Raw genomic sequence first — 12,158 nt, 5'->3', positions numbered from 1 at the left:
TTCACGAGAGGGAATGCAAACACAGGCAGAGAGAAAGTAAACACAACACTCAGCGCCTGCTGTTTTATTTTTTAAAGTCTTCGGAAACCACTTTAAGTGAAACTCTTTGATGAGAGGGAATCTTATTTGGAAGGATCACTAAAGATACTTAAGTGGATATTTGTGTTCTTTTAGCCCCATAATTAAAGATACATTTGACTAAGATACAGGGTATAGTAAATGTAGGCAGGTCAGAACAAATGTTCAGCCCAAAAATATATCTGCAAATAATGTTCAGCCCAAATAATGTTCTGCGGAAATTATTGGCAAGGTCATGTTAAACTGTTGCATCGTTCCTTGGTGGCACCCCAGACCTAATATAACTTGACATTTGGTGAGAACACATTAACTGGTCAGTCTTGGCAATGCTACTTCTAAGTGGTAATACCTCCCAGGAAATTTTAAGAACCGATGTATATTTTACAAAGACATAGTAAATGCAATTTTGACTTATACACACAGCAAATTAAATAATTTATTTGACAAATGGTCTTAGGGTGTGTGGCTTGCTGGGTAGGAAAATGTTTCTAGTTTAGCTTGGCATATAAATTCACATAGAAATATTAGCTATGTTTTTTGTCTAATCATCTAGTGTTACTTTCTCGGCACCTCTTAGTGATAAGAATTTTGCCTAGTCCTCATTTCTTTGCAAGTTCCACGATGAAAAAAATCCTAAATGTGCTAAAGAATCCATTGCCTGCTTATGAAACATAAAGGCTTATGAAAACGTGGCACGCACTCAAGTACAACAGTTTGTTTTTAAATATTTTAATAGTGTGCACTGCTGCGTTAGGAGCAAAACGGGTATTATGCTCAATCTTACATCTAGTGTGTACTATACTTTGATCGTTCTATCTAAAGATCAAAATTTAAATATCATGTAAATTATATTTTATACATGTTCTCCTTTGCATGAAATCAAAGAGAATACTTGTTTCTTCTCTAAACACATGAGAATATAAACAAGCAACATATTTAAACTGAAGAAGCACTCACTACTTCATTTCCTTAAAGAATGCCCTCAGGTAGCAATTAAAATAAGAAACCTCTATGTTTTCTTACAGTGATTCTAAATGTCTATGTTCATGCTTTCCAATTTTTAAGCATATTCTTAATATTTATTTTAAAGGTTCTTCATTTAATTATGGATGTTATTTTCATAAGAAATGCTACTTAAGCCCTTTTCTTGAAAACTGTGAGAGGTTCTGTAAATTAGTAGAAATAATAGCAGAACTTGAATAACTGATATTGAATCTCTAATAGCTAAGAAAAGTTGTCATTTTCATAACAGCTAAATGTAAATTATGAACCCTGATTGGATCCTGGCTTTAAAAAAAAAAAAAAAAGCTATAAAGAACATTCTTAGGACAATGGGGGAAATATAAAAATAGACAGGATATAAGATGTTATAACAACGCATTTGTTAATTTTCTTAAGTGTAATAAAAGCTCTATGATTCTTTAAGAAAATGCCCTTATGCTTAGTGCATGCATGATGTGGTTTTTAGGGATGAAATGTCACGATGTATGAAACCAGCTTGATGTATGAAATGGAAAAATGGCTCAACAGTAATAAAAATATTTGGACATGGCCGGGTGCGGTGGCTCATGCCTGTAATCCCAGTACTATGGGAGGCTGAGGCAGGCGGATCACAAGGTCAGGAGATCATGACCATCCTGGCTGACATGGTGAAACCCCAGCTCTACTAAAAAATACAAAAAAAAACTAGCTGGGCGTAGTGGTGGGCGCCTGTAGTCCCAGCTACTCGGGAGGCTGAGGCCGGAGAATGGTGTGAACACAGGAGGCGCAGCTTGCAGTGAACCGAGATGGCGTCACTGCACTCCAGCCTGAGCTACAGGGTGAGACTCCGACTCAAAAAAATAAATAAATAAAAATAAATAAATTTTTAAAATATATATATATATATTTGGACATATAATGAGATCAAAATACGAAGCAGCAAACATGGCAAAATGTTAATAATAGTTGAATGTCAGTGGAGGGGATAGAGATGTTCCTTGTATTATTCTTTTACTTATTTTGCATGTATGAAAATTTTCACAATAAAAAGTGACAGCGGAAGATGAAGAGTTGTTTTCATTTAAGCATGTATATACATTGACTCCTGAACCAACCAGGTGCAGATAAAATATTGCATTACATGAAAAGCAAATGTTTCATTTTCTGGTAGCAGTATACATTAGAGAATCAATTTTCTACTACTGACCCAGAGAAATTATGGCAGCCCTCTGGCCACAACCACAGGGAACAGCTGATTGACATGCACCACCTGAATTAGAGCGGATGCATCAGGATCCCCAGAGGGCAATCCACACTGCCCAGCCAGTGTACACGGCAACATGTATCCTTAGCAGACTACAGACTGACAGCAGGGACCTTCGAGCCCAGAACCCTCATAGCAGACAGAACCCAAAACTTTGCCAGGTTCCATTTTCTAGAGGTAGCATATTAAGCTATGACATGAACCTAAATCTGAATTTTAAATATCAGCTCTCTACTCATCCATTCACTAAGGATGAATTCCTATTTCCCCCTATTTATCTGCTCAATAAAGTGGACTACCAGGTTCAACATGAAGCAAAAATCCTCGAGTGTTACCCCCAGAATTCAACTGAAAACTAATAATAATGTACTGGAATCGTATGAGAAATTTTAGAGAGGAAAATCTATAAACATTCTATACAGGTATATTGAGAGTATTAAAAATGAGATCAAGACCTATGAAACAATACAACAGGATGTTTCTTTTTCATAAGTAAAATCATTTCCTTTTGGGGCCCAAATCTCAACATTTCTGGGCACTCATCACTATCAAGTCAAAGTGCAAAATAGCTCTTCCTAACTCATCCAGAATCTCATAAACTTTTAAAATTAGATTGAACCCAAACTAAGCAATAAGCACTAAATAATTTTCAAGTAGCCCAATGCAGTCAATGACTCTACTTCAGTTGAACTGTTTTCTGTCCTTTTATTTTTGATCATTTCTTTTTCTCCCTTATCCAGTTCTCTCTCATTGTTGTAATTGCTATTCTCTCCCCATTTTTTTTTCTCTCTTTTTCCTCCTTCCCTCCCAATCCCTTCAGGCCTACCAGGGCCACCCAAAGGCATTGTTATCACTGGGGTTAAACTCCTGGCCCTGCCCTGTAAAGAATCCTGAATCCTGATGTGGTCCATAAAGCCTGATGGAATCAGGCTGCCAACTGAAACAGTTACAGGAAGAATGGTTCACTTTCCTTTAACCAAAGAACAATTATCCCATTTATGGGTGGTTGGGGCCGTTTCCCTTCTCCTTACGCCTGCCTTTGATCTTTAACCAGTTGTTTATGGCTCTCTGGAAGGGAAGCAGGAAATCATGACACCGAAACCTCGTTTTTGCTTCACGCTATTCCAATAGGAAGAATGGTATAGCAGGATTGAAGACATCAGAAAGTTTGGGGAATATCTGTGGACTTCCCCTCTCCAAGAAAGTCCTGAATTCTGTTCAATGCCGCCATTTTCTGATTTCTTGAAAAGATTCTGGTCTACCTGTAAGCACTAAGGACTAAGGAAAAACAAATATTAAAGTCTTCACCAGATAAAATGCTTTTTGAAGTTCTTCACCAGAGAGGTATGAGCAATTCCATTTGGTTACCAAAAATATACGGTCTATGGTAACATACTGTCAGTATGTAATGAAGCATGAATTAATCAAGGGCCCTCCATCTCCAGGAGACCTGAATGATGAACCTACTTCAAAAACTGTAGGGAAGATGAATCTCTGGCAATGTTCCAGCCAAAAGGCTTGAGGTCCAGAGGCACCTCTGCTGGCTCCAGACCATGCCAACCCCACAGGGGAACTGGTGAGAAAACTCAACCATCAGGCCAGGTGCGGTGGCTCACGCCGGTAATTCCAGCACTTTGGGAGGCCGAGGGCGGCAGATCACCTGAGGTCAAAATTAGCCGAGCATGGTGGTACATGCTTGTAATCCCAACTACTCAGGAGGCTGAAGTAGAAGAACCACTTGAACCTGGGAGGCGGAGGTTGCAGTGAGCCAAGATCACGCCATTGCACTACAGCCTGGGCAACAAGAGCAAAACTCTGTCTCAGAAAAAAAGAAAGAAAGAAAAGAAAAAGAAAACTTAACCATCAGGGCCAAGAGCTTACAGTTGAAAACAGTCTGGGGTAGGGGGATGCTCACAGGAGTGGAGAAACATGTGCCTCTGGGCAGCAAGATAGACATACGGAAACACTAGTCAAATCAAACCACCAGCAGCCTCCAGGAGTGATCTGATCCCCGCCTGAGCCTGATCCTCTCAAGGCCTCAATTTCATTACCTGCTAAATGGGGGTAATAATAGCATCCCCTAACTTGTAGGGTCGTTGTAAAGATTAAATGATCAGTATGCATAAAGTGCTTAGAACAGAGCTTGACACATGGTGAGCACGATATAAATGCTAGCTAATTGCTATTCTAGGCTAGCAGCATGCCTACACAAAAGCCTTCCAAAGAAGGCTTACCTTTTTTAATCCCCACCTACTACAACACTAACCAGCCGGAAGTACCGGGTCTACTGCAGTAGATCTACTACAACCGACCTACTACTAACCAGCCAGGAACACCCATGTCTTTGGTTCCATTCTCCAAACCACTCTTTGATTTCCTGTTTAAGCCCAGAATCTCTGCAGTGGTCTCAGCTAAGACCAAATGAGCAAGACTCCTTTCCATAGCAACTAGGTTCAGGTATGAAATTGCAGTATGGCAACATCCTATGATTAAAATGGAAATTGACACAGGATTAAAATGGAAATCTACCTGACATGCACTTCAGAGCCCACACGTTCTCAGTGGGGAAGTTCTGCAGCTTCTAATAAGTGTCCCTAAGTCTGTAACACTGTGAACCTCAAAAACTAACCTAGTTGAAGATGCATAGAAGTTACCCAACACATTAGAAAGGCATAAAAAGCAGTGATCATCAACGAAGTACATGGCTCCAGAGTCTGTGATATAAACAGGTAACTAGCCACTGCCACACCTGGGTGACACAGTGAGTCAGTTCTTCAAAACAGGCAGGTCCACTGGCTCTCAAGCTCTGAGGCTGTGCCACACCTGGACAGCATGTTGACAATACTTACGCATTACAATAGGGCTTCTTTTCATAGCCTTTGTAGTTGTTCATGTTGAGTGCCATCTTGCAGACCTCACAATGGAAACATCCTTTATGCCAATACTGGAAAAAAAAATTTAAAAATTCAGTACAATGCCAGTTCTTGCCAGGATGGGCACAGAAGGAAGGCTTTTGAGCGCATCACGGTCCCTGTAGCTGAAAATGCTACAACAAAATAAGTGTAGGGAACTGTGGATGTGTTTACCTACTTTCAGCTAAGTAAATAAAGCAGGCAAGCAGGCAACTCTGAAAATTGAGTCTTAAAGGAAGACTCACCACAATATACCGACGCACCATGGAAGTACTGTCAACGCTCTGTCGAAACAGCACTTCTCTGAGCAGCCAGAAAAGAATTCTGAGCTCGGTTAATGAAGAAACGGGGCCCAGAGAGTGGCTTTGAAACCAAAAGGAAGCCAGTTCAAAGTGTCTAAATGCAGGGTTTGTAGGATCTCAACAAATATGTGTTCACCCGAAGTCAGGCAAGCTGAGGGGGCTGCAGGAGGACTATGTAAGTACCCCTACACCGGACCAGCTTCCACTAAAATGCTGGACCTCTGACTCTGCCTGAGATGACTGTCAAGATGACAGCTTGTTCTAAGGAAGCATTTGTATCTTCAGACGCAAATTTCCCCAGAACGCCCCTGGCTGGTTTCAACTGTCAGTCACTCCGGATCGCTCCTGGGTGTCTCTCCCCGGCTGTTCCTCTCCATCCCTGCCCGGGAAGGGCAGGAGGTAGGGCTGGAGGGGCCCGGCTACAAAACTACTTCCCCTGGAATTCCCCACCCGGTGGATTAGACACCCCTGGGTCCGGCTTGCCGCGCTGAGCCGGGGCTCTCCAGCAGGGATTATTCTTAGCAATGCGGCAGCGGCCGCCCCATGACATATTAATTACTATTTGCCTCTCCCCCTCGCCGCGGTCACAGGAGGCGCTAGGGGTGGGCGGTGAGGTGGGATCGCGGGCGGATCTGTGCTGCAGGGGTCAGGGGTATTGTGGAACACAAGTGGAGGTGGAGGGGGCGCGGCTCGCCGAAGTGCCCCCCTGGGTGCCCAGCCTGGTCCCTCCGGGGCCCGGGACCGCGCACCGCCGTGCGCCCTCCGCAGCGGCTCGGCAGATGTCGCGCAGCCCGGTACCGCGACAAAAGCCCTTCCCGGTTCCAACACCACAATCGCCAAGCGTGTCTCTGACACTCCCGCGGGCGTCTTCGTTCGCGCGCCCTCCCCCCTTGCCAAGGCACAGGCACACGCACCGACCCACTCATCGCTTTCCATCCCAGGTGCCAAAACTTCTCGGAGCAGGTGCAGCCCGGCGCCCGGCAGGTCCAGGCTGGCCCGGCGCCCCCTCGCTCACCTTATCCAGGCAGTTGACTTTCTCGGTGGGATACACGACTTTTCCGCAACGGGCGCACTGGGGGTTCATGATCGCGATTCCCGGGGGCGGCGGCGGCGGCTGCTGGCTCCGAGGAGCCTCTGTGACATCCCCCGGCGAGCCCCGCACCGCCTCCGGGCAGGCGGGAGGGCTGCGGGCGGCTGGCGCCGGGTGGGGAGTCGGCGCCGGGCCCCGGGTGAGTGCACGGGGAGGGCGACGAGGCCTGGCGCCTGGGGCCGGCCGCGCTCTAGGGCTCGCAGGCGCTGGGGCTCGGCTCCGGCTCGGGCTCCGCGCCGCTGGCTCGGCGTCGCTCGCACTCCAGGTACGGGTGACTCACACAGTCACTCGCGCCCGCCCCTCGCGCTCACTCGCTCCCCCGCCTAGCCGCCGCCGCGCAGGCCAAACCCACTGGCGCGCCTGGACCGAAGTGGCAGGGAACGTGCACGTCGGGCACCCTGGGAGGGAGGGCGCAGCGGGGGAGGGGGCGGGCAGAGACCCGGAAAGCTCCGCAGACCGCCGCGGGTGCGACTTTGCGGCCTGGGGAGCGAGCCTCGCGCCACCGCCGCCGCAGGCCGGGGAGCCCAGGTGGGCGGCGGCTGGGGAGGGAGGGATCCAGGCGGGGGACGTGACAAACACCGGTGGGGAGAATGCTCAAACCCACGTACTCCCTTCCCTCCCTCTCGCTTCTCTTCCCCAGCCAGGGGCACCCTCATCCCAGGCTGACTGACATCCCTGGCACCCAAATGTCGCGGGGAGTGCGGGGCCAGGGTGCGCCCTCCCTCCTCCTCCAGCCGTAAAACCGGGGACAGTGGCACCCAGTCTCAGGGCGGAGGCCGTTTCTGCTGCGCGCAGCGACGCGCCCAGGCCCAAGGGCCGGAAGATCCGCGGGGAACCCGGAGACCCGCGTCCCAGAGGCGCCGAGGGTTGCACCGCGCCCGCTCCCACGGGCCTCTTCCGAGAGGACGCTTCCCGCGCGTGTCCGCGGGAAGTCCTAGGATCCTGGATGAGAAAGAGCCTTCTCTCACCGGCTCCCAGACCCCGTGCTTTTTAATACCTTTCCTTGCAGAGCGACTGGTCATTTTTGGCCCGAGGCAAGCTTCTCTTGATTAATAAATGACCACGGCTCGTTTTAAATGTGCGTAGATGTATACATTGTATTGTTTTGCAATTCAACACCTCAAAGATCTGGGAAAAGTTCTTCACCTGAATTACGGAAAGCAATTACAAACTCGTAGTCCAAACCAGAGGAGCCAGAAAATCAAGTAGAAGGCTCAGGGTAGGATGAAACCAAAGGGAACAGGAATCGTTTCTTGCTTTTAATCAGATGTCAGGTTATTGGACTCACTTGATAAGAGGGAGCAAAATGAATCAAACACAGCCTAGGTTCAAAGCCTGACCCCGCCGTCTAATGATGTGACCTTGTGCAAATTCTTAGTCGCTCTGTGCCTCAATTCTTTAATCTACAAAATGGGAGTAAGGATGCAGCTACGTAACAGCTTCTACCCTCCTGCTGTGAGGATTAAATGAGTCAGCAGTTCTGAACTGCTTCAATTGGCCTGGCTGAAGGGAAGCTCTAGGGAAGAGTCAGCTAGGATTATTATAAATTGGTTATAACAAAGAAGCGAATACATTCCGTTGCTAGCACACAGATTAAGACTCAATAATGCCACATACCAACTGCCACTGCTCTGACGAATATTTCTGTCATTTCAAAAAAAATATCATGGCTGCAGCTTTTCATGACAAAAGAAAACCATTGGTTTCTCGGCCTCTTAAACAGCTGCACTGATGAACATATTCATAATAATGCTGTACTGTTTGACTTTCCAGAAGACGTAACTTCTTTAAATGTATTCACCAAATGCAACCGCCCCTGAGCCACTCACTCGCTGCCATGTTCACAAGTCCACCTCAAAAGCAAATAAAATGAGAATTTGCTGTCAGAGAGGATCGGTTGTCTTCTAAAAATATTTCAGAGCTCGTTAGAAATGTATGAGGAGGGGGAAAAAATATGTGATCACCTGAAAGGCAGTAGTTTAAAAAAAATTACATTTTCATAACTGTAGATCATGAAATATAGTTTGAATATCTTATTCTCTTTTTCAAATTGTAAGCACAAAATTCAGAGCAAGAATGCTGGTGATATGTGACATGTAGAGCTGATTACATCTGACCTTTTAACTAGAAGTTATGTTTAATCTTTTCTTTTTTTCTGAGACAGGGTCTAACTCTGTCACCCAGGCTGAAGTGCTGTGGCACAATCACGACTCTCTACAGCCTTGACCTCCCAGGCTCAGGTGATCTTCCCATCTCAGTCTCCTGAGTACCTGGGACCACAGGCATACACCACCATGCCCTGCTAATTTTTGTATTTTTTGTAGAGATGGGATCTTGCTGTGTTGCCCAGACTGGTGTCAAACTCCTGAGCTCAAGCAATCCTCCCACCTCAGCCTCCCAAAGTGCTAGGACTACAGGCATGAGGCACCACACCCAGATACATTTGATGATTTCTTACCAAACCAGCAGTGATCACAGAGCCTGACATATAGTATGAGTGAAATGAACAAATACATTAAAACCATATTCATGTGATATTTTATTCTCTGAAGAAGTGATACATGCTCAGAGTTACATTTTTCTCTCATTTTTTCTCATTTTCTACATCAAACCAGCCTCTAAATTTCTTAATGCCATTTTACTGATGTAAGAAGAATTTTAATACCGTCTGTCTTAAAAGGACTTCTTTTTTTCCAGATTCAAAGTACTGTAAACAAAGAATTGGCAGAAACCTGTCCTCTAGCCAGCCTTCCCTCTTCAAGCAGATAAATGATTGAATTGTCTACTAGGGAGACCTTTGTCCTTCCATGTCTTTTTAACTTGACTGGTTAAGAAATTGTTCCTTATGTTAACTCTATCCTAATATCTCTACTTTAATTTCAATCCTTTTCTGCTGGCGGTGACATCCACAGATATAAAAAACAACTGACCTTCATCACCATCCTAAAAACACTTCTATATTTATAAAGTTGAATTTTTTTTTAGCTAAAATCCCCAAATCTGTTTACTTTTTCCTCCTATTTATGAGAGCCCCGTTTATGCAAAATCAATTATAATCACCTTTATTATTCAGGCTACATAAATTGAACTCCAAATAAAAGTTTTAAAGCATAACTAATATCACAAAAGGCCAAACAATGACTTTGACTAACATCACTTTGGATGCAGAGCGTGATGGATGGTATGATTTGTTCACAATTTTTTTTTTCCTTCTATTCTGATACACTTCCTATGGGCAGTGTATCTTTCCCCACTGAGCTTGACCCTGTGACTTCCGTTGGCCAACGGAATGTGAGTGGACAAGACATGCGTCGTATCTGAGCAGAAGCTTAAAATGCACTTGCACAGTTTGCTCCTGTTCTCCCACCCCTTTGGGCTTTGGCCCTCGGCCTTGAAAAGATCATACTGCAAGGGGGTGACTGCTTCTTTGACTTTTGTCCAAGAATGAGATGGGCTGAGCCATGCCCAACAGAGCTACAGCAAGCCCACAACCCTCACAGAACGGGAGTAAGAAATAATTGTTATTGTAAGTCACTGAGATTTGGGGGATTGTTTGTTACTGCAGCAAAAGCTTACTAATACGATGAGACTTCAAGAGAAATGTTTTCCACTTCATCAACAATAAGAAACAAATGAATTTACATAAAAATTCAGTACACAGTCTTTATTTTTCTAAAAGGTGAGCTGTTAAAAGTGTAGTGGCCAATAAAGTATAGAGCTCTTCTTATTATTTCATCATCTCATTTTATACAGCTCAACTGTGTGTTTTCCATTTGTCAGGTATTGTGTAAAATTGTGTATGTTGTTCCTAGCTGACTCAAATTCACCATGGAGGAAAGTTTTCCCAACCAACAACTTTGGTGGCAAAACGAAAGGAAAATGGTCAATTTTAGCTCACAGTTTCATTTGATATCCACATATGAGCTTTAGCCTAATGAAACATTTCTCCAAAGATCTTAAGCACTGTAGAGAAATTATCTCATTTACCATTATAGTATTTCTGCAAGTCAATGAGAAATGTAAAATATAAACATTAAGGGAAATTCAAGATTCAGAAGCTATTTCAGAAACAATTACCTTCATTCATCCATTCAACATATAATTATTGGTAGCCAGGATGTTAGGCACCAGGAAATGCACTGGGGAATAAGACATGATCTCTGCTTATAATAAAATCTAGTGGGACTGGTAAGTAGGCAAAGAATTACAATACAATATGATAAATGCTGTAAAATAAATCTCTACTCTAGATACCATGGAAGAACAGAGGAGGAATTTCTAATTCACACCAGGAAGTCAGGAAAAGATAGCTAGAAGAAGTCATCACTACTACACATCTCACCAGGTTTGGAGCTACCTGATTTCCTCTCCCCCAGAGAATATAAGACCCCCTAAAGTGAAGGGATTGGGGTGTTTACTATTTTTCCTGTTTGGGGGATTATTCTGCTTTGGCATACATGCTGAAAATTTATTTACATCACTCAATGTTGGCGAACATAGCACAGAACAGCAACAAACTTCAAATAATGATGAAACATTTCTTGATAAGATGACATATCAAAATAAGTCCCAAACTTCCAATTTATCAAAAGTGTCTGTAGATATCAACTCATAATTGCAAGTGTGAGCCAAAACCTTTCAAGACTTGGAAAGAGAAAAAAAAGAAAGGTAGGAGGACCAGCAACCCTTGTTTTGCCCCTTCTAGGACTGAGTCTCACGGGATAAAGGACAAGACAGACCCTTCATAGCAGACAAAATAATGCACCCACCAAAATGTCCACATTTTGATGCCCAGAACTGGTGAATATATTGCTTTACACAGCAAAAGGGACTTTGCAGATGTGATTAAGTTAAGAATGTTGAGATGCGGAGATTATCCCAGATTATCCAGGTGGATCCAGTGTAATCACAACCGGCCTCCTAATGAAACTGTCCCTATAAACTTTACAAAATTAATCAGGGAGGAAGGGAGGGGGAGAAACAAAAATAAACCAAGCTTATAGCTCATGCAGCCTTAATCACAGGGTCAGCCTGCTCTATGACCTGCTGCCTCATCATTGTTTGGGGCCTGTTACTTCAGAATCACATAAACCTTGTTACAAGGTTATAGTTCCCCTTAACTGCTCCATAGATAACAACTTGGATGTTATGAGACATCAATTTTCCCTTTGAGATATTCTTTCAGGTGCTGCATACCAGTGAGGTCGGCTGCTCTGAAGGGTCCCACAAGAAGCTAACTCACCAAAGAATGCAGTGTCCATGTCCTGATCACTTCTTCCCCCTTACCCCAACCAATCAATGACCCCCATCCTCCAGCCCCTCACCCCCCCCCATCATCCCCTTAAGAACCCCAGCCCAAAACTCCTTGAGGAGATAGATCTGAGGATCTCCTCCCAGCTCCTCACTCGGTGCCCTGCGATCATTAAAGTTTCTCTGCTGCAAACCCTACTGTTTCAGTGTATTGGACCATTACTGCGCAGAGAGGCATTTGCATCTGTTGGTCCTGTAACACTAAGAGGGAGGCAAGAAAA

General features: G+C 44.5%; 1 protein-coding gene across 1 annotated transcript; it reads left to right on the top strand.

The window, feature by feature from the left end:
- The first annotated feature begins 6,061 nt into the window (after positions 1-6,061).
- LOC115900322 (translation initiation factor IF-2-like) lies at positions 6,062-7,701 on the top strand. The gene is made up of 2 exons (XM_030940171.1): positions 6,062-7,155; positions 7,268-7,701. Exons 1-2 carry the CDS (start codon positions 6,062-6,064, stop codon positions 7,365-7,367), a joined length of 1,194 nt encoding a protein of 397 aa, XP_030796031.1. The 3' UTR covers positions 7,368-7,701.
- Positions 7,702-12,158: the final 4,457 nt, after the last annotated feature.

This window comes from Rhinopithecus roxellana, chromosome 11 (assembly GCF_007565055.1).
Source record: "Rhinopithecus roxellana isolate Shanxi Qingling chromosome 11, ASM756505v1, whole genome shotgun sequence".
NCBI classification, from domain to species: Eukaryota; Metazoa; Chordata; class Mammalia; order Primates; family Cercopithecidae; genus Rhinopithecus; species Rhinopithecus roxellana.
This window is presented reverse-complemented; position numbering and strand designations above follow the sequence as displayed.

What these genes read in the sequence shown, in the direction of transcription:
- LOC115900322 (XM_030940171.1), top strand. Translation starts at nt 6,062, where the DNA reads ATGCGGCAGCGGCCGCCCCATGACATATTAATTACTATTTGCCTCTCC. An exon ending in CCGCAGGCCGGGGAGCCCAG is followed by an intron (nt 7,156 to 7,267) that starts GTGGGCGGCGGC and finishes TCTCTTCCCCAG; the next exon opens with CCAGGGGCACCCTCATCCCA.